This window comes from Trachemys scripta, chromosome 24, assembly GCF_013100865.1.
Source record: "Trachemys scripta elegans isolate TJP31775 chromosome 24, CAS_Tse_1.0, whole genome shotgun sequence".
NCBI classification, from domain to species: Eukaryota; Metazoa; Chordata; order Testudines; family Emydidae; genus Trachemys; species Trachemys scripta.
The window spans coordinates 3106559-3133230 of record NC_048321.1 but is presented as its reverse complement, the minus strand read 5'-3'; the positions used below and the strand labels follow the sequence as shown (position 1 = coordinate 3133230).

The 26672-nt window shown below is 50.4% G+C and overlaps 1 protein-coding gene across 5 annotated transcripts in view; it reads right to left on the bottom strand.

Moving 5' to 3' along the window:
- The window catches only part of LOC117869539 (IgGFc-binding protein-like), a 326696-nt gene that overhangs the window by 254077 nt on the left and 45947 nt on the right, over positions 1–26672 (bottom strand). For 4 of the 5 annotated variants that reach the window (XM_034756463.1, XM_034756462.1, XM_034756461.1 and 1 more), the window contains 12 exons: positions 24874–25208; positions 20377–20950; positions 19346–19923; positions 13940–14510; positions 12622–13217; positions 10291–10861; positions 9863–10056; positions 9247–9388; positions 8234–8574; positions 5970–6543; positions 2388–2965; positions 1329–1899 (listed from right to left, as the gene is read on the bottom strand). In XM_034756463.1, coding sequence (XP_034612354.1) covers positions 1329–1899; positions 2388–2965; positions 5970–6543; positions 8234–8574; positions 9247–9388; positions 9863–10056; positions 10291–10861; positions 12622–13217; positions 13940–14510; positions 19346–19923; positions 20377–20950; positions 24874–25208 — 5625 coding nt within the window. The remainder of the gene's footprint in view (positions 1–1328; positions 1900–2387; positions 2966–5969; positions 6544–8233; positions 8575–9246; positions 9389–9862; positions 10057–10290; positions 10862–12621; positions 13218–13939; positions 14511–19345; positions 19924–20376; positions 20951–24873; positions 25209–26672) is intronic. The other variant, XM_034756465.1, reaches the window with a different exon arrangement.

The following is a 26672-nucleotide window of genomic DNA, read 5'->3' as shown; positions in this document are numbered from 1 at the left end:
CCGCAGGGGAGCACAGCAGCATGCATGCAGCAGTGTGTCTGGCGCTGCGCGAAGCCAGACACGCTGGTCTGAGTGGCACGGTAAGGGGGTTGGGGGGTTGGAGAAGGGGTAGGAGGTTCCGGGGGGGCAGTCAGGGGCAGGGAGAAGGGGGGGTTAGATGGGTCAGGGGTTTGGGGGGGCAGTCAGAGGGACAGGCAGCAGTTGGATAGGCATGGGAGTCCCAGGGGTTTGTCAGGGGACAGGTAGGGGGTGGGATCATCTCAGGAGGGGGCAAATCAGGGGACAAGGACCAGTGGGGCTTAGATAGGGGGTGGGGTCCTGGGGGGCAGCTGGGGCAGGGGTCCCGGGAGGGGGTGATCAGGGGACAGGGAGCAAGGGGGTTGGATGGGTTGTGGTTTCTGTGGGGGGCAGTCGGAGGGAGTGGATGGTGGCAGGGTGGGGCTACCCTCCCTCCCCGTGGAGTGTCCTATTTTTTGAATGTTAAAATATGGTATCCCTACCCAGTGCAGCTCTCCATTCAAAGCAGGCTGTAGAATGATGTCTCAGCTTCCTCACTCCCCCCCTCTTTCCTGTTGGTAGTGGCCAAGGGAATGCTGGGAAATGTAGTTCTTTCCCTGCTCCAGGGCTGGCTCTATAGGCAGGGAGCTAACCAAGGAACTACAGCTCCCAGGGCCCCCTGTTGGTTCTCAGCTCCCATGCTGGATCCCTGCCGCCCCTGCAAATGGGCTGCCCAAAGCACGTGCTTGCTTTGCTGGTGCCTAGAGCTGCCCCTGACACCAGGTAATGGGATACAGACAATCTCTCTCCAAGGGTTAGGCTTCTAATCTGGTCCAAGGTCAGAGTGTAGGGAGTGGAGAGCTCGTGGGCCTGGAATTGTTCTGTAGAGCTTTTCACCACAAGCTTTTTGCTTTGATTCCAGGTCAGTAGTTCCTAAAACTCATTCCCAGATGATGGCTTATGGGAGACAAGTTGGTGGGTTCCCAAACCAGTTCCTAGTGGACAGATATCTCAATTACTAAGACTCCACTGACTCCCACCTCTGATTGTATCCAGGCTCAGCAGGGAAGCCAAGGATTGACTGGATAGACCATGGAGGGAACTACTACATCCCCAGACAGTGTCTCTCTGGCCTGGGATGCAGCACATTGATAGGGAACGGTGAGGGGCCAGCTCCTATGTCTGTACCCATCCTTTGGAGAGAGGGCTTCTTTGTCTCTTAAGAAACATTCTGCAGAACAGGATATACTGAGCAGTTAGCTCAACATTTACCAGCCAACAAAAATTAACAAGCCCCACGGGGCAATCAGTAGTAAACACAGGTGACTCACAGCAGAATTTCGTAGTCCTCCAGGGATGCACCATAGCTCCAGCTTCCTGACATGCCTCAGCATAGCCAGCAATGGCCTGACAGACGTTACTCTCCCGCTCACTGAGGACACAATAGCTGTACACGCAGTCTATGAAGTACCCATGGGGGTCAACTTTGCTGTGACATCCTCTGAAGGGGCCATTCTTGTCTAGGATGATCCCACACTGCCCCCTGCTACCTCGTTGTTCCTTTTCAATAGCCTCTATACTTGCGCATGGTGGTATCGTTACTACAGAGCATCCCAGGAGATCGCCCACCTTCCAGCTCTGGCCAAAGCTGACTGGGCTTGGTGCCAGCGTGCCATCCCTCATGAGCAAGTCATCCTCCCTGTCCTTGTTGAAGTTGCCACACAGACCACACACGGCTCCTGCGTAGGTCACTGGCAGAGTGACCGTGATGTGTCCTGACCACCCAGCATAGGTAACGGTGAGGCCAAAGTCTGCCTGGATCACTGTGGCCCAGCCCTTTCTATACACAGTGATTTTCTTATCATTGAGGTTGAAGGGAAGGTTAATCAGGAAACCATTCATCTGTAAGAGCAAATCATTCAGTATATGAAACATTGCTCGCTCATGGTGGAACCTCTTGCTCCAGCACAGAGCTCCAGCCCATAATTACAATAAAAATCCACCTCTGTTTAACTTTTTGTCCAGTCTGCCCTGCTCCAATCCCTACAACCTGCCTGAATCCCAGCTCTCCAGACTGGACAGGATCCTCCAACCAGACTTTCATTACCTCTGCCTTTGGCTATTGCAGTTCCCTCCTCTCTGTTCAACCTGAGCCCCAGCTCCCCAGGTTCCCACATATGCTGGATGCTACTGACACGTACTGACCCATGTCAAGTGAAATGGCAGCACCATAATCCTTAAATATCTCCATCAACTCCCTGTTCAAAGAATCCAGTTACCATTCATTCTATATTTCACAGTCCTTCCATGCACTGTCTGTAACCTGTGTTGATGACACAGGTGACTTTCTAGAAATGTTTGAGAGATTAGAGACAATTTGAGAAACTCACCAGGACTTTCCCAGGGAATTGATTGCTGATCCTGAGGCTGGTCTGATAAATCTTGATCTGTAGAGGAGCGGTATTGTTCTCCTGGAAGTAGACCTCAAAGTCCACCAGTCCCTCTGCCTTCTTGCACAGGGCCGTGAGCTGGTAGTGGCAGGTGCCTTGGAAGTCGTATCTCTGTCCATCAAATGTGGCGTAGTGCATATTCCTTGTCACAGAGCAGGTGGCGTAGCTGGAGGGGTAACAACCCCGTACGCCATTCACTAGCCCACACCTCTCCGAGTGTTTGCACGTAGCAGCCACGCATTCAACTTGTCTAGTGGCTGCGTTGCACATGCACCATGTCCCACATGCCTCATTGACCCAGAAGCTCTCGTTGGGGGCATAGGGACGCCCTTCAAACTGGCACCCACAGCTGCTCTTGGGTATGCATTTGCCCTGGCTCAGCACAAAACCATCCTTGCACTGGCAGCTTTCCACACAGGGGTCTTGGCAGCTGCTGGGGGCTGACTGGTCCACACATGTGGCTGGGCAGGCTGTTCCACAGAGCTGGTACTGGCTGTTCTCCAGGGGGCACTCCATGGCTGGGGAGTGAAGGACCCACAGATTTAGCAGCAAGTTCTCTCCAAGCAAAAACAGTATTTAAAATAGACAGAGGGGGATGTATCTTGTGGGGCTATAATGAAAGTAATACTATTGGGAATTGTGTGATTATGGGAGATTTTAACTTCCCAGATATAGATTGGAGGAAAAATGCTACCAATAATAGTAGGGCCCAGATTTTCCTGCATGGGATACCTGACAGATTTCTTCACCAAATACTCACTGAACCAACAAGATGTGATGCCATTTTAGATTTGGTATTGGTGAGTACTGAGGACCTCCTAGAAGTACTGGTTGTAGGGGACAGCCTGGGTTCAAGTGATCATGAACTAATTCAGTTTAAATGAAAGGATAAACAAAAATAGATGTGCAACTAGGATACCTTGATTTCAAAAGGGCAAACTTAAAAAAAAAAAATAAGGGAATTAGTTAGGGTCCAGGAAGTAGACTGGACTGAAGAACTCAAGGATCTGAATGTGGAGGAGGCTTGGAGTTTCAGAAACAATCTGAAGTCTGCAGTCCAAGCAAAGGGGAAAAAAATCATAGGGAAGGGTTGCAGACCGAGCTGGATGAGCAAACGTTTCAAACAGGTGATTAAGAGAAAGCGGAAAGCCTACAAGGAATGGAAGAAGGGCTGGATCAGGAAGGAAAGCTACCTCTTGAAGGTCAGAAAGTGTAGGGATAAAGTGAGAACTGGCAAAAGCCAAGCAAAGTTGGACCTTGTAAACGAAATTAAACCAAGAGTAAAATTTTCTATAGCCATATAAATAAAAAGGTACCAGTAAGCACTGAGGATGGGGTGGAGATTAAAGATAATCCAGGTATAACACCTAAACGAATAATTTACCTCCGTTTTTAATAAGGGTAATGGAGAGTTTTGGGGTAGTGGCAGGATAGCTAATGGGAACAAGTATACGGAAGTAGAAGTTACCGCATCCGAGGTGGAAGTCAAACTCAAAGAGTTTAATGGGACTAAATCAGGGGGCCTGTATAATCTCCATCCAAGAATATTAAGGCAACTGGCACATGAAATTGCAAGCCCAATAGCAAGGATTTTTAATGAATCTGTAAACTTGGGGGAGAATTTCTAATATTGGTCCTATTTTTAAGAAAGGGAGAAAAGTGGTCCAGGAAACTACAGGCCTGTTAGTTTGACCTCAGTTGTCTTTGAAAAAGAAAGCAATAAGGAACCAGAGGTAAATGGTAATTGGGATAAAATACAACATGGTTTTACAAAATGTAGATCATGCCCGGCCAACCTGATCACCTTCTTTGAGAAGGTAACTGATTTTTTAGACAAAGGAAATGCAGTAGATCTTATGTACCTGAATTTCAGTAAGGCATTTGATACAGTTCCGTATGGGAAATTATTAGTTAAATTGGAGAAGATGGGGATTAATATGAGAATTGTAAGGTGGATAAGCAACTGGTTAAAGGGGAGACTACAACAGGACATTGAAATGTGAATTGTTAGGCTGGAGGAAGGTTAATAGTGGAGTTCCTCAGGGATTGGTCTTGGCATCAATCTTATTTTACATTTTTATTAATGACATTGGCACAAAGAGTGGTAACAAAATTTGCAGATGACACAAGATTGGGGGGTATTACCAATATGGAGGAGAACCGGAATATCATACAAGAAGATCTGGATGACCTTAAACTGTAGTAATAGAAATGGGATGAAATTTAATAGTGCAAAGTGCAAGGTCATGCAATTAGGAACTAACAACAAGAATTTTTGTTATAAACTGGGGATGTATCAGTTGGAAGTGACAGAGGAGGAGAAAGACCTGGATGTATTAGTTGAGCACAGGATGGCTAACAGCCAGCAATGTCATGCGGCTGTGAAAAAAGGCTAATGCAGTCCTAGGATGCATCAGGAGAGGTATTACCAGTAGAGACAGGAAAGTGTTAGTGCCATTATACATGGCACCAGTGAGACCTCATCTGGAATAGTGTGTGTAATTCTGGTCTCCCATGTTTAAGAAAGATTAATTCAAACTAGAACAGGTGCAGAGAAGGGTGCCTAGAAATTAGATGATACCCATCACAGGAGTGAAGTTCTGGAATAGCATTCCAAGGGGAGCAATAAGGGCATAACACCTTACTGGCTTCCAGACTGAGCTTGATAAGTTTATGGATGAGAAGGTATGATGCGACTGCTCACAATGGCATGTAGCTGATCTGCGAGTGATAGCAGCAATGTCTCCAACAGCCAGTGATGGGACACTACATGGGGAGGGTTGATTGCCATATTTGAGGTCAGGAAGGAATTTTCCCCCCAGGTCAGATTGGCAGACCCTAGAGATTATTTGCCTTCCGCTGCATCTTGAGCCACAGGTTACTTGCTGGTTTAAACAAGTGTAAATGACAGATTCTCTGTAATTTGAAGTCTTTAAATCAAGATTTGAGGATGTCAGTAACTCAGCAAGAGGTTAGGGGTCGGTTACAGGAGTGGGTGGGAGAGGTTCTGTGGGCTGCAACATGCAAGAGGTCAGACTAGATTAACATCATGGTCCCTTCGGGCCTTAGAGCAGTGGTTCTCAACCCGAAGTCCACAGGTCGCTGTGGCCCATGTGACATCCTCTGGGCCATACAGGTAGTATATATACTGTGTGGCTGCAGCCCATGTAACACCTAGAGAGCTGCATATGCGTCCCACAATAATAAATAGGTTGAGAACCACTGGCTTAGAATCTATGATTCTATGAGTGACTTAAACTGTCACCATCTTACCCCAGCTCCCATGTGTTATTAGTGGACGTCAGATACTCAAAGTGACAGGCAGCTTAGCAATTCCACAGACAGACAAGTATTGTGGGTACAACAGAATCCAGGAGTCCTGATTTCTCAATCGCTGCTCAATCCCAAACCATTCGATCACGCCCTCTCCCAAAACCAGGGCTAGAACTCAAGAGTGCTGAGTCCCAGGGTCCCCGGTCTAACCAGCAGACCATAGACCTTGGCATACAAATCTGTACTCACGGCATCTGGCCAGCTGCCTCCATTCCCCAATCCTGACCCCCTCCAGCTGGCAGGCGTCCGCGTAGGCCTTCAGGGCCTCACACAGGGCCTTCCGGTAGCCATCATTGTGGCACAGATCGTACACGCAGTTGTCCAAGTAGACTGTAGGATCCACCTTGCTGTGGCACTGGCTGAAGGGCCCATCTGAGACCTTGGCTATCAAGCCGCACGACGCCTCCTCCTTGTACTTTCTGGCTATGCTGGGGGCACAGGGCCTGCAGCCTCCAATGCAATCGTGCCAGCAAAACTGATCCTCATCTTCCACTGCCCAGCTTTTCCCCAGGGCGGTGACACTGGGAGCCAGATCCCCGTCCGGGGTCCGGAAGTCATCGGAGGGGTCCCCATTATAGTTGCCACACAGGCCGCACAGGCTCTCAGAGAAGTCATTAGGGACGGAGACCCTCAGGTGGTTGTTCCAGTCATAGGACACTCTGAGGTTGAAGTCGGTGCGGAGGACGAGGGAGGTGCCGCTCTGATAGAGCCGAAGGGCCCCGTTGTTCAGGGAGATGGGTAAGTGGGCCCTGATGTTATTCACCTTTGCAGTGAGAAAGAAAGGGCGAAGGTCAGAATTGAAAGCACAGGTCTGTCATGTACATACTGAGCTCTCCTCTGATCTAGTTTTTCACTAGTATTTGCCTATTCATCAAAATCAAAAGCGTTTTGAGAAGATTGTTCCTTTTCCAAGGAGTTCTGATGGAAACAAGGCCGATTTCAAAACCTGTCTTTTTTCCTGCCACCAGCTCCTCAGCAGCCTGCTGGGCGGACTGACCTGGAGCTGGGGCTCCATTCGTCTTCATAGAAAATGTAGTAATTTATGAGTTTCATTCCATATTGGAATGAAGCTAATTTTCAAAATATTGAAATCTTTCTGCCAATGAAATTAGCTTTCTCAGGCCAGCTCTATCTAATGTGATGTTTTAATTCAAATTTGGTTCAAGTTTGTGTCCAGATTCACTGGAAATTTGTGATTTGGCCCCATTGCTATTCATAGGATTTTTCCAACCAGGTCCTACATTATATCCATGATTGTGGTGTAGCCTGTTGTTAACAAAAGGACTGAGGAGAAGAATGAGTGGGAGCTACTCTAGGGGACAGGAGCTGCATTGGTTAGAACCATTAGGGAGTGGCTCTTGTGGGGACAATGCTGCGTGGGTGAGAGCCCTTAGGAGGAGCACTTGAGGGGCAAGAGGTCTCAAGGAGCTGTCTACAATGTTCTAGGGTCCCTGAGGTACCTCAGGTTGGAGCAGGCTCTGTAGGGTAAAGCCCTGAACTGCCTAGCTGTGCCTCAATTTCCCCATAACTTAGAGTTCAGGCAATGTCCTCCCGGATCCAGGAGTGGGGATTCTCCTCAGGTGGGATCTCAGAGGGATCCCTGTTACGTTAGAAACTGCTGGGGAATTTGTGGCAGGATGGACTCAGCGGAGCTGGGATTTGCCCACAATAGCTGGAATACTGGCCCTGCTCTTGCGTGATGCGCTGGGGATAGGCAATGACCAAATGCTCAGGTCTACACTTTATCTGGCATGCAGATCCCATGTGCTTGAGACAGAGCCGACAGCTCCCCACACAGAGTCATGCACTCCGCACCCTTCAGTACAGCACTCTGTAGCGCCATGCTGTGACTCTGAGGGACAGTGCCCCCAACTGACCTCCCACATCACTCCCTGCCACACAGCACCTGCTAGATAGGCATTGGGGTCAGCACTGACTTGCCGGGACAATGTTCCTTTTTAGGTGGCCCACCCCGCTCCCTGCAGCTCACCACAGCACCTGCTGGCCATTGGTGTCAGCACTGACTCTGAGCACAGGGTGCCCCTATTAGGAAGGCTACCCATCCACTAGCACAGTGTTGGGACTTAAGGAACAGCACTGATACAGCAGCAGAGCACACCCTACTACTTCAACAAGATTCCCCACTGAAAAGCTTTGGATTACTTCATTGCAAAGGTAACCTATCTAACTACTGACCATACTGGGCCTTGCTATGTTGGGCCTAGCCTGGGGGCTGCTTTAAATGGAACTAACTGGCTGTGGTCCCATAGGGGCCATTAGCCAGCTGGGCACTGTCAGGGCCCCATCACCTCCCAGCCACTCTCCTTTGCCTGCTCTGTCCTACCCACAACATGCCCCGTCTGTGGTGGAGGGCTGCAGTTTCCTGCCCTCTATTTAGCAAAGCCTACAGGGTGGACATAGGAGCAGGGTGGACGTGCGCGCCCAGCACTCACCCACACAAAGCCGGCTTCAGCCCTGGCTGCTGTGACAGTGACTCCATCCACCTGGACAGTCACCGACCCACTGTAGAAGACCTGTGTGTTCCCACTGTTCTCGCTCTTGGCCATGACATGGAAGGAGGGCAGGCCGGAGGCATTCCTGCAGGTCTTGGCCACGGTGTAGGTGCAGTTGCCATGGAAATCATACACCCATCCATCGAAGGTGTGGTAATGAAAGTATCCCCCAGCCCAGCACGTGCCCCGAGAGACTGGCACACACTTCGGCTGCTCATTTATCATCTTACAAATAGTTCCTTCCCTGCAGCGGACCACACTGCAGGATGGCTTTGGAATAACTAGTGGGGAAAGAAAAGACAGACAAGAAACAGATAGATGTTACTGATTAATCTGCTATCTATCTATCTACCTACCTACCTCTCCCCCCACACACATCGTTATATCTATCTATCACCATGCACTCCTCCGTCTCTCTTCCTCTCCCCATACACACTTCCTTTGCATCATTCACAAACCTCCTGCAAGTCCCATACTGAGGAAATCTCTGCATGTGTGTGTCCACAGCAAAACCGGCTCCTATGTCTCCTTCCCCGCAATGCCCAGCAGAGGTGGTACAACACCTATGGGCATGTTGGGGGCAGCATGGAGCAGGCAAAGGAGAGTGGCTGGGATGTGCTGGGCTCTGACACTGCCCAGCTGACTAATGGCCCCCATAGCCAGTAGGCTCCAATTTAGAGCAGCTCCTAGGCTACAGCCAGGGAGAAGATCTAGGAGTGTGATCAACTCCCTGCCCACTTGGCTCTGCTGTGCACATCAGAAGATGGACGCAGCAGAGACTGACCCAACAAATGTTTCCATCTTTCAAGTCAAAATGCTGTAATATTACGGGTCAGGGTTCCAGGCTAAATAAAAGGTGAGAGAGAGTGAGAAGTGTGAGGAGACATAATTAAAATGACTTTACTCACTGCTTATGCAGTGCCCTCAGGGCATGTTTCAATCAGTGACTTTACCTTGGCTGACGCAGTCCATGACGCCGTCTCTGATCTGGCAGGTTGCTCCACTGGTGCAGCTGTGGGCTTTGCAAGTCACCCCTCGGGCAGGAACGCAGGTGCAGCTTTGCTGGCACTCGTTCATCAGGACCATCTCACTGGGCTGATGGGATGTTTGGGAAGGAGGAAATAACGCAATGCAAGTGGAAATGGTTATTTATAATAATTTCTGTCAGTGCTAAACTCAGAGCTGTGTAATGAGGTGTGTGGAAAAACTATTTTGTCATAATATTATTTCTCTTAACATTAAGGAGAGGCTTTCTAATGAGCTAAGAATTGGGCTGAGTGACAGGACAATGCCTAGGTTTTAATCTCCCATCTGCTACTGACTCACTGGGTGGGTCTTGAGCAGGTCACTGCCCCACTCTGTGCCTGAGTTTCCCCACAACGGATGAAGGGAATTAAATCTTCTTGCCTTTCTTGGTGCTTTGGGCACTGAGTATTAACAAAGCGGCGATGCCAGGCTAGATAGGCCAATGCTCTGATCCACTATAGCAAACCCTGTTCCTGACTAGTGTAGGGATTAAGATATGTGAGAAAAAAATTTAGATCAGACCCAGACTGTTTGAGGCTGTACCTTGTAGTATCTCCCCTGTTTGAAGCACCCGCAGTTCTCCAGAGTCACACAGCCCTGGCCATCAAAGAAGAAGCCCCGGTCACACTGGCAGCCTTCAGCACAGGTCTCTGGGCAGTCCATGATGTCTCTAGAGCAGGTGGTGGTACAGAGGTCAGCGCAGAGCTCGTAGTGGCTGTTGACCGGGCAGCTCACAGCTTAAATAGAGAGAGAAATAAAGGATGGCTGGAAAGATCTCACACAAAGGACTAGAGGAACAGACATGAAGGAGAGGAGAGCAGGAGAGGAACAGGGCGCCTTTGTAAGGGAACATGAGATTCTTGGTTCCCATCCAGAAGAGTTCTAGAAGAAGCCCAGAGGCCTGGAGCAAGATGCCCAGTAACACTGACCCCTTCCCTTCCCCAGAGCTCCTAAACTATCAGCGCACTTACGGCAGAAGGAGGTGCTCCTCCAGGGCTGGATGAAGACCTTAGCCTCTTGGCAGGCCGTCACGTAACTGTGGATGCTCTGGCACAGAACCTGTGCGTCCCCGTTGCCCAGGCACAGATCATACAGGCAGTTGCTCTGATACACACTGGGGCTGACCATGCCGTGGCAGGCCGCAAAGGGACCGTCGGGGTCTGTGAGCAGCCCACAGTAGTTGAGTCCTTTGAAGACCTCCTTCTTCTCTTCGCAAACTGGACAGCTGTTTCCAGCACATCTGTCTGTACAGGATGCTCCTGGGATCTGGACTTCCCAAGCAGAGCCAAATGCTGCTGCATCAGGGGCTGTCCTGCCATCAGGGAGCAGGAACTCCTCGTCCTGCTGTCCATTGTAGTTCCCGCACAGGCCACACGTCTGGCCATGATAGCTCCCTGGGATGGTGACTCTGGCCTGGTAAACCAGGTCGTAGCTCACAGTGAGGCCAAAGTCAGTTTGCACCAGGACATTAGTGCCATGCTGATATGCTCGGAGCTGCCCATTGACCATTATCACGGGGAGATTGTGGGATACCCCGTCCACCTGGAAAAGACAGCACATTCCCCTATGAGCAGGTAGGATGGACACTGCATGTGTGGGTAGGGGCTATGGACAAGTTTTGAGATTCAGCTCTCACTGACACCATGGGTTAAATCCAGAATGACTCATGACTCCTGATTTCACTTTGCAATGATTTGTCCTCACCTTCCAAGCTCTTGACATTGTCACCCAGACTTACATTTCTGATCTCATCTGCCAGGCACCTCCCTTCCTCCTCATCCTCTCTCTTTACCTTCCCCAACTCCTCAACCCATGTTTGGTCCGCTCCTTCTCATGCCAACTCCTGGATTCAGAACAGTCTCCTACTTCTTCTCCATCTCCCCCCCGCCTAAAAACCCACTTCCCTGATGATGCCTCCTTCCTTCATTCCTTCCCTCCCTCTCCTATATCAAACAATTTCCTATGTGTTGTGTTCAATTTGCCCCCAATTAGACTGCAGGCTTCATAGGGCACTAGGCCAGGGGACAGATTCTTCAACACAGAGGCCAATGGAGATATAATGGGGAGGAATTTTACCCCATGTTTGCAAAATGTGAGGTATGTGGAGGGGGTTCACCAAATACTTATAAATAGGGGTATAATCAACAAGAGAGGCATGCTGGAGGATGCTCATCTCACCCAAGAGAAGCTTTGACATAGCAGCATCCATGAGTAGCACTTTCTAACTTTCTACCATCTCTAGCTGGGTAGGAGACAGCATCCCATTCTGACAGAAGATAGGCGTATTCAAGTGCTACACAACTCTGCAGCATGCCTCCTCAGCAACACTAGCTGCTGTACACATCAAACCTGTCCTCCACTCCCTACCCTGGTTTCCCATATAACAAGGAATGCAGTTCAAGTCCTCAGTCCTTATCCCAAGGTGCTCAATGGCCTGGGCCCAGGCTATCTAAAAGAGGAATTAAACCTCTAGGTTGAAGACTGTGGTGGACAACTTCTTTCCATTGGCACAATGGAAATCACATCAATAAGGATAAACTTTGTCTCCTGGAGATGAAGCTTTATTAGGAGTTGGTCCAAGGCTAGAGAATGAACCGTCTCAGGAAGTAAGGACCCTCACAAACCTAGCCACCCTCCTTTCCAAGTGCAAGGTGCGTTCTTAGACCACCTTTCTCCAACATATATATGGCAACACACGTATACATTTATCATTATAAAAAAATGCACAACAAAACACCCCACTGCAAACACATCTTTCCTGGGGAGAGGAGGAGAGAACAAACATGCGGCAGATGTTAGTCACATTGCTTAACGTATTTCTGGGAGGGGCTCAAATACCACGTGGATGAGCCTGGTATATGAACCTTGTAGTAGGGTGGCCTGCCCCTCAGAGGCTCGCGGCCAATCCTTATTACTAAGTAGGCACATCTGAGCAGGAATCATATGTGTCCCCAGGAAGAAGCCAGGCTCCTGGTCCAGCAGAGAGAGTTCTCAGGGAGAAAGAGGGGAATAGAGAGGCTGCTGGCAGTGAATAGGCTCCCGCAGAGAAACCTGAAAGTAGGGGAGTGAGACGGCAGTCAGGCAATGCCTGGGAATGACCAGATAAGGCGGTGAATGGCTGTATGTGAAAACTCCTATTTGAATGAGATCCATAGGAGGGCTGTTGCTATTGGACTTGTAAAAACCTTTTGTGAGTTATTGAGGAGTCCAAGAGGGGAAGCTGAGGCAGACCACATGCAGAAACCTCTGGCCACAAAGGAACACTCAGAACGATCTAAATGAGGATCTGGAGAAGGCCTTACCATGATGAGCCCCTGTTTGTTCTGCAGCAGGGTGAATGTGATTCCATACACCTGGATGGACACCAGCTTGGCCATGGAGACGTTCCCGCTGCCCCAAGATTCTTTCTCTACGCTGATAGTGAATGGTGTAAGGTGGCTGGCATCAGTGCAGGTCTTGGCCAGGACGTAAGTGCAAGTTCCTTGGAAGTCAAAGGGGACCCCGTCGAAAGAGAGGTAGTGGGGATGGCCAAAGGCAGAACAGGTCGCAGATCCAAATGGGTGGCATTTCTGGATGCCGTCCACCACCCCGCATTGCTCACCAGCACCACAGGAGAAAGCCTTACACACAACCTCTCCACCAGCCTGACACACACACTGCTCCTTGCATGAACCGCTTGGGTGGAAGGTCTCCCAGGGCTGGTAGTAAAGTCCCCTGTGGAGGCATCCGCACTGGGAAATGGGGACGCAGTTGTCGCCACTGAGAACAAAACCCTCATTACACATGCAGCCTTCCTTACACTGGGTCATGCATTGCACTGGGGCATAGAGGTTGCTGCATGTCACATCGCAGCTGCTGCTGCAGAATTCATAGTGACTGTTCAGAGGACAGGACGGAGCTGTAATTAGAACAAAGAGTTAGCTTACATAGTGCATTAGCAATGTGTGCAATGAACCATCACAGAACATGCAATTTCATTCAAGCTCCTAATTTCCTTGGTTTGGTTAATTAATAAAAGGCACCATGTGTAATCCAGTTCCAGGTCTGGTTAAGTGGTTGCTCCAAAGAAACCCGGCAGTGGGATACAGATAATCGCTTTCCTAAGGCTAGGCTTCCAATTTGGACCAAGGTCAAGGTGTAGGGAGTGGAGGGCCCATGGACCTGGGAGTGTTCTGCAGAGCTTTTCAACATTAGCTTATTGTTTGGATACGGATCAGTAGTGCCTAAAACTCATTCCCAGATGATGGCTTATGGGAAATGAGTTGGTGGGTTCCCAGACTGGTTCCTAATGGACAGACATCTCAATTAGTGAGTCACCACCATGTCCCAGCTCTAATTATGTCCCAGTCTCAGCACATAAACCAAAAACTAGATGAGCTATGAAGGGCATCACTACACCTCTAGACAGTGCCTCTCTGGCCTGTGGTGCAGCACATTGATAGGGCCCGGAGAGGGAGCAGCTTCTATGGCTACTGCCTGTGCTGTACCCATACTTTGGGCTCCTTTGATAATTAAGAAATGTTCATCAATTCATGAGCTCAACATTTAAACCAACATCTACCAGCCAACTTGGAACAGTGATCCCCATGGGGCAGGCAGCGGTGAACACGGGTGACTCACAGCAGAATTTTGTAGTCCTCCAGGGATGCACCATAGCTCCAGCTTCCTGACATGCCTCGGCATAGCCAGCAACGGCCTGGCAGACGTTACTCTCCCGCCCACTGAGGAAGCAATAGCTGTACACGCAGTCTACAAAGTACCCATGGGGGTCCACTTTGCTGTGACATCCTCTGAAGGGGCCACTCTTGTGGAGGATGATCCCACACTGCCCTCTGCTACCTCGTTGTTGTTTTTCAATAGCCTCTACACTTGCACATGGTGGTATCGTTACTGCAGAGCATCCCGGGAGGTCGCCCACCTTCCAGCTCTGGCCAAAGCTGATGGGGCTTGGTGCCAGCGTGCCATCCCTCATCAGCATGTCGTCCTCCCTATCACTGTTGAAGTTGCCACACAGACCACACACAGCTCCCATGTAGGTGACTGGCAGAGTGACCGTGGTGCGTCCTGACCACCCAGCATAGGTAACGGTGAGGCCAAAGTCTGCCTGGATCACTGTGGCCCAGCCCTTTCTATACACAGAGATTTTCTTATCAAGGAGGTTGAAGGGAAGATTCATCAGGACACTGTTCACCTGTTAAAGCAAGACACATGGGATATGAAACATCACTCGCCTGTGGTGGAACCTCTCACCCCAGCACAGAGCTTTGGCCCATGATTACAATAATAAGCCACCTCTGTTCAAATATTGATCCAGTCCGGCCTGCTTCCTTCCCTACAGCTTGTCTGAATCCCAGCTCTAACCAGACTTGAATTTCCCCCTCTCTGTTCCCCACCTACCCAGGTTCACACCTTTGCTGGATGCTATTGACACTGTGAGGGAGTGCTCACCCCACACCTGGCCTTGAAAGGGTTAAGGTAGATAGATGGGTCAATTAGCCATCTACGATGCACCTGGAAGAGGAGCCAGGGAGCAATAAGAACTAATTAAAGGGTGAAGCTCACCTGACTAGGAACAGGTGGGCTGGTATAAAGCAAGGTAGCTGAGGGCAGTAGGGGGCTGCAGGGAAGAGGTCTGCAGTCACTCTCAAGGGGGGGGTGTCTTGGCCAGGAGGGAAGGGTGTAGCCAGAGAAGGAGACTGATAGAGGCAACGTAGGAAGCAATCCAAAAAATCAGAAACAAGGCATGGGACAGGATAGACCTTAGATGCTGTTTTTAGGGTCCCTGGGCTGGAACCCAAAGATGAGGGTGAGCCCACATTCCCCTACCAGCCACTGGGGATGTGGCACCATTGAGGGGCAGTGAATTGGAAGACTGCCTGGAATAGTTGGTGACACTTGGTACACAAACCTCCCAGAAAGGGGTAACTACAGTGGCCTAGCCGGAGGGCCAAGCCACAAGGAGAGAGCCATCAAGTCCAGCTAGAGAGTGAGTATCATAGAGTGAGCACTCGCAGGAAGGGGCTTCAGAAAGGCAGAGCTAATTCCAAGCTGAGGCCACATGGAGGTGCCCCATTGGGGATGAGAGCACACTCTGACAGTATGGACACTTGTGGATGGGAGGGAAGAGCTAGATGTGGTATATCTTGACTTTAGTAAGGCTTTTGATGCTGTTTCACATGACCTTCTCAAACAAACTAGGAAAATACTACGTAGATGGAGCTACTATAAACTGGATGCATAACTGGTTGGAAAACCATTCCCAATCCCAGAGAATAGTTATCAGTGGATCACAGTCAAGCTGGAAGGGCATATCAAGGGAGATCCTGCAAGGATCCGTTTGGGGCCTGATTCTATTCAATATCTTCATCAGTGATTTAGATAATGGCATAGAGAGGACACTTATAAAGTTTGCAGATGATACCAAGTTGGGAGGAATTGAAAGTGCTAAAAAGAGATTCTGGTAAAGTTATTTTTGACAAATAGATTCCTTACTAGGCATATTCATACAGAACTTTGTGTAATTCATTTAAATGACAATACAGAACTGTATTTCCTGCACTTGTCAGAAGCAGGGCAAAGGCTTGGGGAGTCAGGGGTAACGGAGGACCTCAGGGAGAGAGAAGGAGCCTAGGAGTGAAACTGGAGAGTGTTGGGTGTGGGTGGGAGGTTTTTCTTCATGGGGGGTGGGATTGTTAGAGTGTTGGGAAGCCTCCCTCATGAAGACTCTGGATGACCCCAAGCCTCTCCCATTTAGTCAGGCACATCTGCCCCGTCCCCACACCCCTCATCCCCACGGGTCTCTGCAGCCCCCCTCCCCCATCCCCAGGCTCAACGCTGTCACCCAACTAGCTCCTGAGCCCATGTGCCAGTCTGTCACCCCCACAAGTCATTTTGAACCCCAGTCTGTGACCCCCCAGCAGCCCTGTGTGCCCCACTCTGTCCTAAACTGCCTCCACAGGCAAGGTGCTGCTCATGGGGGAATTCTGCAGAACTGGGCATAGAATTTAGTATTTTCCTGCATAAAATACATTTTGCCTAAGAAGTGCTGCAATTCTGCCTTTTGCACACCAGAGGCCGCTATGGCGCTAGAACAGCCCCATAAATTCAGCCTCGTGGCTGAACTTTGTGACTTTGTCCTCACCCACAACTATTTCACATTTGGGGACAATATATACCTTCAAGTCAGCGGCACTGCTATGGGTACCTGCATGGCCCCACAGTATGCCAACTTTTTTATGGCTGACTTAGAACAACGCTTCCTTAGCTCTCGTCCCCTAACGCCCCTACTCTACTTGCGCTACATTGATGACATCTTCATCATCTGGACCCATGGAAAAGAAGCCCTTGAGAAATTCCACCATGATTTCAACGATTTCCATCCCACCATCAACCCCAGCCTACACCAATCCATACAAGCGGTCGTTTCCTGGACACCGCTGTACTAATAAGCGATGGTCATATAAATACCACCCTATACTGGAAACCTACTGACCACTATACTTACCCATAGGCCTCCAGCTTCCATCCAGGACACACCACACGATTCATTTGTCTACAGCCAAGCTCTAAGATCATAGAATCATAGAATATCAGAGTTGGAAGGGACCTCAAGAGGTCATCTAGTCCAACCCCCTGCTCAAAGCAGGACCAATTCCCAGCTAAATCATCCCAGCCAGGGCTTTGTCAAGCCGGGCCTTAAAAACCTCCAAGGAAGGAGACTCCACCACCTCCCTAGGTAACGCATTCCAGTGTTTCACCACCCTCCTAGTGAAATAGTTTTTCCTGATATCCAACCTGGACCTCCCCCACTGCAACTTGAGACCATTGCTCCTTGTTCTGTCATCTGCCACCACTGAGAACAGCCGAGCTCCATCCTCTTTGGAACCCCCCTTCAGGTAGTTGAAGGCTGCTATCAAATCCCCCCTCATTCTTCTCTTCTGGAGACTAAACAATCCCAGTTCTCTCAGCCTCTCCTCATAAGTCATGTGCTCCAGACCCCTAATCATTTTTGTTGCCCTCCGCTGGACTCTTTCCAATTTTTCCACATCCTTCTTGTAGTGTGGGGCCCAAAACTGGACACAGTATTCCAGATGAGGCCTCACCAATGTCGAATAAAGGGGAACGATCACGTTCCTCGATCTGCTGGCAATGCCCCTACTTATACAGCCCAAAATGCCGTTAGCCTTCTTGGCAACAAGAGCACACTGTTGACTCATATCCAGCTTCTCGTCCACTGTGACCCCTAGGTCCTTTTCAGCAGAACTGCTACAACCACATTTGCTCCAATCCCTCAGACAGAGACAAGCACCTACAAGATCTCTATCAAGCATTCTTAAAACTACAAGACCCACCTGCTGAAGTGAAAAAAAAAACAGATTGACAGAGCCAGAAGAGTTCCTAGAAGTCACCTACTACAAGACAGGCCCAACAAAGAAAATAACAGAACGCCACTAGCCGTCACCTTCAGCCCCCAACTAAAACCTCTCCAGTGCATCATCAAAGATCTACATCCTATCTTGAAAGATGATCCCTCACTCTCACAGATCTTGGGAGACAGACTTGTCCTCACTTACAGACAGCTCCAAAACCTGAAGCAAATACTCACCAGCAACCACACACCAAAGAACAAAAACACTAACCCAGGAACCTATCCTCGCAACGAAGCCTGATGCCAACTCTGTCCACATATCTATTCAAGTGACATCATCATAGGACCTAATCACATCAGCCATGCCATCAGGGGGTCGTTCACCTGCACATCTACCTATGTGATGTATGCCATCATGTGCCAGCAATGCCCCTCTGCCATGTACATTGGCCAAACCAGACAGTCTCTACACAAAAGAATAAAGTGACACAAATCTGACATCAGGAATCCTAACATTCAAAAACCAGTAGAACACTTCAACTTTTCTGGCCACTCAGTAACAGACTTAAAGGTGACAATGTTGCAAAAGATAAGCTTCAAAAACAGACTCCAACGAGAAACTGCTGAACTTGAATTAATATGCAAATTAGACACCATCAAGTTAGGTTTGAATAGAGACTGGGAATGGCTGAGCCATTACAAACATTGAATCTATTTCCCCATGTTAAGTATTCTCACACCTCTTGTCAAACTGTCTGTAATGGGCTATCTTGATTATCACAACAAAAGTTTTTTCTCTTAATTAATTAGCCTCTTAGAGTTGGTAGGACAACTCCCACCTTTTCATGTTCTCTGTATGTGTATATATATATACACTTATTATATGCTCCATTCTATGCATCCGATGAAGTGGGCTGTAGCCCACGAAAGCTTATGCTCAAATAAGTCTCTAAGGTGCCACAAGTACTCCTGTTCTTTTTGCGGATACAGACTAACATGGCTGCTACTCTGAAACCAAACATGATTAAAGATCTAGAAAACAGGACCTCTGAGGAAAGATTGAAAAAAATGGGTTTGTTTAGTCTGGAGAAGAGAAGACTGAGAGGGGACATGATAACAGTTTTCAAGTACATAAAAGGTTGTTACGAGGAAGAGGGTGAAAAAAAATTTCTCCCTAACCTCAGAGGATAGGACAAGAAGCAATGGGCTTAAATTGCAGCAAGGGAGGTTTAGGTTAGACGTTAGGAAAAACTTCCTAACTCTCAGGGTAGTTAATCACTGGAATAAATTGCCCAGGGAGGTTGTGGAATATCCATCATTGGAGATTTTTAAGAGCAGGTTAGACAAACACCTGTCAGGGATGGTCTAGGTAATACTTAATCTTGCCATGAGTGCAGGGGACTTGACTAGATGATCGCTCGAGGTACTTTCCAGCCCTACGATTCTATGATTCAGACACCTTCTCACACATCTGAAGTGTAACCACATCACCCCAATCCTTAAATATCTCCATTAGCTCCCTGTTTATAGAAGAATGTGGTTATAATTCACCATACATTTCAAAATCCTTCCATGCACTGTCTGCAACTTCTCTGGATCACACAGGTGACTTTCCACAAATGTTTTAGAGAGATTAGAGACAAATTTGAGAAACTCACCAGAACTTTCCCAGGGAATTGCTTGCTGATCCTGAGGTTGGTCTGATACACCTTGATCTGTACAGGAGCGGTATTGTTTTCCTGGAAGTTGACTTCAAAGTCCACCAGTCCCTCCACCTTCTTGCAAAGACCCGTGAGCTGGTAGTGGCAGGTGCCTTGGAAGTCATATCTCTGTCCATCAAAGGTGGCATAGTGCAGATTCCTTGTCACAGAGCAGGTTGCATAGCTGGAGGGGTAACAGCCCCGTACGCCATTCACTAGCCCACACCTCTCCAAGTGTTTGCACGTAGCAGCCACGCATTCAACTTGTCTAGTGGCTGCGTTGCACATGCACTGTGTCCCACATGCCTCATCGACCCAGAAGCTCTCGTTGGGGGCATACGGGCGCCCCTCAAACTGGCACCCACAGCTGCTCTTGGGGATGCATTTGCCCTGGCTCAGCACAAAACCATCCTTGCACTGGCAGCTTTCTACGCAGGGGTCTTCGCAGCTGTTGGGGGCTGACTGGTCCACACATGTGGCTGGGCAGGCTGTTCCACAGAGCTGGTACTGGCTGTTCTCCAGGGGGCACTCCATGGCTGGGGAGTGAAGGACCCACAGATTTAGCAGCAAGTTCTCTCCAAGCAAAAGCAGCATTTAAAATAGGCAGAGGGGGATGTATCTTGTGGGGCTCTGAGAGCCCTCGAATCCCAGTGATCTGAGCAGGAGGTGAGGGTGCTCAGCACACTGCAGGAGGTTTAGCACCTTACAGGATCAGGTCCATGGTAGGAAGAGTAACTTAAAAACTGCATTTTACCCCAACCATCCATGAGTTATCAGTGGACGTTAGATACTCAAAGTGACAGGCACCTTAGCAATTCCAAGAACAAACAAATACTGTGGGTACAATAGAACCCAGGAGTCTTGATTTCCCAATTACTGCTCAATCCCAAACCACTAGATCATGCCCACTCCCAACACCAGGGCTAGAACTCAAGAGTGCTGAGTCTAACCAGCAGACCGTAGACCTTGGCATACAAATCTGTACTCACGGCATCTGGCCAGCTGCCTCCATTCCCCAATCCTGACCCCCTCCAGCTGGCAGGCGTCCGCGTAGGCCTTCAGGGCCTCACACAGGGCCTTCCTGTAACCGTCGTTGTGGCACAGATCGTACACGCAGTTGTCCAAGTAGACTGTAGGATCCACCTTGCTGTGGCACTGGCTGAAGGGCCCATCTGAGACCTTGGTTATGAGGCCACACAAGGCCTCCTCCTTGTACTTTCTGGCTATGCTGGGGGCACAGGGCCTGCAGCCTCCAATGCAATCGTGCCAGCAAAAATGATCCTCATCTTCCACTGCCCAGCTTTTCCCCAGGGCGGCGACACTGGGAGCCAGATCCCCGTCCGGGGTCCGGAAGTCATCGGAGAGGTCCCCGTTATAGTTGCCGCACAGGCCGCACAGGCTGTCGGAGAAGACCCTGGGGACGGTGACCCTCAGGTGGTTGTTCCAGTCATAGGACACTCTGAGGTTGAAGTCGGTGTGGAGGACGAGAGAGGTGCCGCTCTGATAGAGCCGAAGGGCCCCGTTGTTCAGGGAGATGGGTAAGTGGGCCCTGGTGTTATTCACCTTCACGGTGAGAAAAAGGGCAAAGGTCACAATTGAGTGCACTAGTCTGTCATTTGCAAAGTGGCCCCTACTCAGATTAGCAAGGGGTGCAACCCGGACCCAAATCTGAACCAGAATTACTTTAAAACATCATATTGAATAGAGCTGGGTGGAGAAATGTAATTCTTTTTGGAGGATTTCAATGTTTTGAAAGTTGTTCAATAATGGAACCACACTTTCAAAAGTCAAGACTGGGATCCTAAATTCTTAACTTTGCTGCACAGTAAAAATCATGGTTTTAAAAAAGACACTGGCGTTATAGATTATTACAACAATCTGTAACCCAATAATCCACCCTTTGTGTCCTATGATGTCAGAGGGTTTAACTACTTATGCTAAACAATCTGTTCCACCTTGTATTTAGCTATGACACTCTGAGGGCTCATCTACATTTGGAAAGCTGCAGCTGTGGAAAATCCACACCCCTGTTGCCGGAACAGAGTGCCCGAGGACAGCAACAGTGGGGTTTGTTGCCTGGTGTGCTTCGCGCCAATGAACACACCAGGGTGGAGAAGCAAACAAAGTTTATTTGAGATCTCAAAGTGGTGCAAGGAGACAGGCACATCTCAAATCAAGCACACCAACATAAGCAGCCTTTATCTTTCATACATTTTGCAGCTAAGCCTTTCCCTTCTTCCCCCGCCCTTTCCCCCCCCCCCACCACATCTCCCCCTTTCTACCTCTGGTTACATTACATGACCTTGGCAGTGCAGCTTGTTCTCACTGTTTCTTTCTGCAAGTAATCTTGTCCTTCAGCTAGAAGCATGTAGGTTTCCCTTATCACTACTGCTTCCCAGCTGCTGGTCTGTGACGTTAGTAAAGTTTAACATGCAGGGGCTTTGATTCACTTTGGGGCAGGGGCTTCATCGACTCTCGGGTCTTCCAACCCCCCGAGTTACCTAGGGTGATGCCTAGTGACACCAACACCCCTGAGCAGTTATACTGACCTATCCCCCAGTGCAGATAGCGCTATTTTGACAGGAGGGCATCTCCTATTGACATAGGTACCACCTGTCAGGGCATGGCTACACTACACAATTAAGTTGACCTGATTTTCGTCAGCATAAAGCCACCTCAGTGATTACATCGCTTGTGCATGTCTACTCTTTGCTCCTTGTGTCTGTGCGATATGCATCCTCACCAGGACGGTCAGTGTGGGGCATTGTGGGATGGCTTCTCAAAGCCAGTAACAGTCCATGTAATCAACGCAGTACCTACATTGATATGGCATCAACCTAACTACATTGACATTGACTCTACAGCTCTCATGGAGGTGGAGTTATTAAGTCGATGTAGCAGGGACAGTTATGTCGGCGGGAGCGAAATTTTACTGTAGATACTAACATAGTTAGGTCGAGGTCAACGGCTTTGCATTGACCTGGCACTGTAGTGTAGACTGCGCGGAGTACCTTTGCCAACAAGAGAACCTGTCCTGTCGGCCTACGTAGCATCTTCACTAGGCGCTACAGCTGTGCAGTTGCACTGGTGCAGTTCTGTAAGTGTAGACAAGTCCTTACAATGGCTTAATTACATTGCTCAGAGTGTGGATTTTTCACACCAATCAGCTCCTCCCCCTCCTTCCCAGTGCCTCCTGCTCACCGAGGTCAGCTGTTTCGCAGTGTGCAGGAGGCGCCGGGGGGGGGGAGGAGCGGGGGCAGGAAGGGGTGCAGAGGGGGCAGGGACTTGGGGAAAGTGGTGGAGAGGGGGGCGGGAAGAGGTGGGGGCTGGGGAAAGGGGTGGAGAGGGGTTGGGGCACCCCCCGGGAACCAAAAAGTTGGCACCTATGTGCCTCTGAGCGACACATCTGGGTCAATCTAATTCTCTACCATAAATCAGCCCTGAGTACCCTTCCCAGACCTGAAGAAGAGCTCTGGGTAGCTGGAAGACTTGTCTCTTTCACCAACAGAAGTTGGGCCAATAAGAGACATTTCCTCTCCCACCTTGTCTCTCTAACACCCTGGTACCAGCATGGCAACCACGACATTGTAAACAGTTCAAAAGTTGGAATTTTGAGGGCGAGGAGGGTACATCAGTTAGAGCCATTAGGAAGTAGCTACGGAGAGGGAGCTGTGTCAGTTAGAGCCATTAGGGACCGACTCCTGCAGGGGAGGGGCCACGTCTAGGATTGTCAACTTTCTAATTGCAGAAAACGGAACACCCTTGCTCTGCTCCCTGCCCTGAGGCCCCGCCCCTTCTCAGAGGCCCTGCCCCCCTCACTCCAGCCCCCCTCACTCTGTCGCTCACTCTCTCCCATCCTTGCTCATTCATCCGTTTTCGTCAGGCTGGGGCAGGGGGTTGGGGTGCAGGAGGGGGTGAACGCTGTCGGGTGGGGTTTGGTCTCTGGGATGGGGCTGGGATGAGGGGTTTGGAGTGCTGGAGGGGGCTCCGGGCTGGGGCCAAGGGGTTTGGAGTGTGGGAGGGGGCTCTGGGCTGGCGCAGGGGGTTGGGGTGCAGGAGGGGGTGACGGCTGCTGCTGGGAGTGAGGATTCTGGAGTGGGCCAAGGGATGAGAGGTTTGGAGTGCAGGAGGCGGCTCTGGGCTGGGGGCGGGGCCGGGGGTCTGGAGTGCGGGAGGGGGCTCCGGGCTGGGGCAGGGGGTTGGGGTGTGGGCTCTGGGCTCGGGTCAGAAATGAGGGGTTCAGGGTGTGGGAGGGGGCTCCAGGCTGGGACAGGAGATTGGGGTATGGGAGGGGGTGCAGGGTGCAGGCACCGGGAGGGAGCTTGGGTGCGGAAGGGAACTCAGGGATGGGGCAGGGGGTTGGGATGCAGGAGGGGTTGTGGGGTGTGGGCTCCGGGCGGCGCTGACCTCAGGCAGCCCCAGCATTTTCCAGGGATGGAAGAAGTCCACGTGAAATGGCGGCATGTCACGGGGCTCTGTGTGCTGCCCCCGCCTTCAGGCCAGGGGGCTCTGTGCAGTGTTCCCAGCCGCAGGCCCTGCCCCCGCAGCTTCCATTTCCCACGGTTCCCGGCCAATGGGAGCTGCAGAACCGGTGCTCGGGACGGCGCCTGCAGGCAGGAACAGTGCACAGAGCCCCCCTTGCAGCCCCTCCGCGTAGGAGCCGCAGGGACATGCCAGCTGCGCTGAGCTGGGTACGGTGCCTGCCTGCCCTTCTGCGGCCAACCAGACTTTTAGCAGTCCGGTCAGCTGTGCTGACCAAAGCCGCCAGGGTCCCTTTTCGACTAGGTGTTCAGATTGAAAACCAGATGCCTGGCAACCCTAGCGTGTGCGTTAGAGCTGTTAGGGAGCAGCGCCTGCAGGGGAGGGGCCGCACTGGATAGAGCCGTTGGGGAGTGGCTCCCGAGGGGGAGGAGCTGCGTTGGATAGAGCCATTGGGGAGTGGCTTCTGCGGGGGAGGGGCCCGCGTTGGATAGAGCTGTTAGGGAGCGGCTCCTGTGGGGGAAGGGGCTGTGTCAGTTAGAGCCATTGGCGAGTGACGCAATTCCTGGGGAGGTTGTTTTGACCCTTGTCTCTGACTCCTGGTTCGTGACTCCAGATCTGGCTACTAGCCCTAACTGCCACTGCTCCAGCCAGTACGTCTGAACACCCACGTCCCAGTTGCTGACAGTAGCCCCAAGCACAGAGCTTTGGAATTGGGTCAGCGCCCCCTGCTGGCCACCTGCCCCATTCTATGACACACAGCACCTGGTATTGCCATGATGGGAATTGGGGTCACCACTGACTCCAACAGGAGAGTGCACCCTACTGGGGATACCTGTACATCTGAACATAGTACAGCATCCCCTAGTACAGTGCTGTGGCTTCAGGGACACACCAATTCAGGAGGAGAGCACCCTTTACTACTTAAACAATTCTACCCCCTGCAACACCTTGGGTAAATGTTTTCAAGGTATCCTATCTAAGTACTGACCACGCTCAACACTTACCCCCACAAAGCCAACCTCAGCCCTGGCTGCTGTGATGGTGACTCCATCCACCTGGACAGTTACCGACCCAATGTAGAAGACCTGTGTGTTCCCCCTGTTCTCGATATTGGCCGTGACATGGAAGGAGGGCAGGACGGAGTCATCCCTGCAGGTCTTGGCCACCGTGTAGTTGCAGGTGCCGTGGAAATCATACGCCCGTCCATCGAAGGTGTGGTAATGCAAATAACCCCCAGCCCAGCATGTGGCCTGAGAGACTGGCACACACTCTGGCTGCCCACTTATCATCTTGCAAATAGTTCCTTCTCTGCAGTGGACAACACTGCAGGATGGAATAACTAGTGGGGAAAGACAATAGAAAGACAAGAGACACCAGACTAATCAGTTATATATGAGAGCAGAGAGCAGGCTGAGGGTGGTGTGAAAATTGGGATGAAATTTAATGTCATTGGAATCCTACTTCTTAATATAGCCTGTTTGTGAAATGGACCAAATGATCTATCTATCTATCCATCCCCATACACATTTCCCTTGTACACTTCCCAAACCTCCCACAAGTCCTCTGCCTGGGAAATCTCTCTGCATGGATGAGACCATAGCCGTCTTTGAGCCAGCAGAGCCAGCTCCTATGTCACCCTCTCCACAGCCTGTAGTGTAGGTGGTGAACACAGAGGGCCATGTGACAGGTAGTAAGGAGCAGACCCCTGCAATGCAACCCAAACCTGATGGGAGTGTCAGGTCTGGGTCAGGTTGAGTAGAAAATCAACGGGACCCTCTTGGGCTTCTGTCCAGGATCGGCTCTAGGTTTTTTGCCGCCCCAAGCAAAAAAAATTTTGGCTGACCCCCAGCCCCAGGCTCCTCGCCGCACCCCCCTGCTGCCCCAGCCCTGGGCTCTTCCCCCCCCACCTGCACCCTCCTTCCACCGCAGCCCTGGGTCACTGGTAACTCGCTCCCAGGGCGGGTCATTCAGCAGGAATTTTGGATGTGCACAGAACACAGACAGGATTGGTTCCCATATGGTTACAGAACTGCAGTAAAGTGGAACAGTGTTCAGCTTGTGTGATTGGAGGATATCTGGATGAATATTATAAGACTGTCCTACAGAAATGAGGAAAAGTTGAGGTGCCTTTATTATTCTTTTGTTCCACTCTTTCTTTCTATGTGGAATTTGCCAATGTAATCACTGTCTTCCTTTTAAACAAACAAACAAAAAGGCAATGGCTGTTGAAAATAGCAATTCCAGTCCTAATAACCACTGGGAAGCATTTCTTGCTCAATTTTATCCTACTTTTTCTACAGCAAATTACAGTGGATCAGTATATTTGATTTGGGAGAAATGAAGTAACAGCTGCCCAAACTGAGCTTCAGCATGCCTGAATTTTGAGGTGTTCAAATCTGGAAGGCAGGTGCTGAGGGGGGGCGGCTGTGGCTCCGCAGGGGAGCATGGCAACATGTATGCAGCAGCGTGTCTGGCGCTGCGCGAAGCCAGACACACTGTTCTGAGTGGCAAGGTAAGGGGGCTGGGGGATTGGAGAAGGGGTAGGGAGGTCCGGGGGGGCAGTCAAGGGACAGGGAGCAGGAGGGGTTGGATGGGGCAGAGGTTCCAGGGGGCAGTCAGGGGCAGGGAGAAGGGGGGGTTAGATGGGTCAGGGGTTTGGGGGGGCAGCAGTTAGGGGACAGGCAGCAGTTGGATAGTCATAGGAGTCCCAGAGGGTTGTCAGGGGATAGATAGGGGGTGGGGTCCTAGAGGGGAAGTTGAGGGGGGTCTCGGGAAGGGGGAAGTTGGGTACAAGGACCAGTGG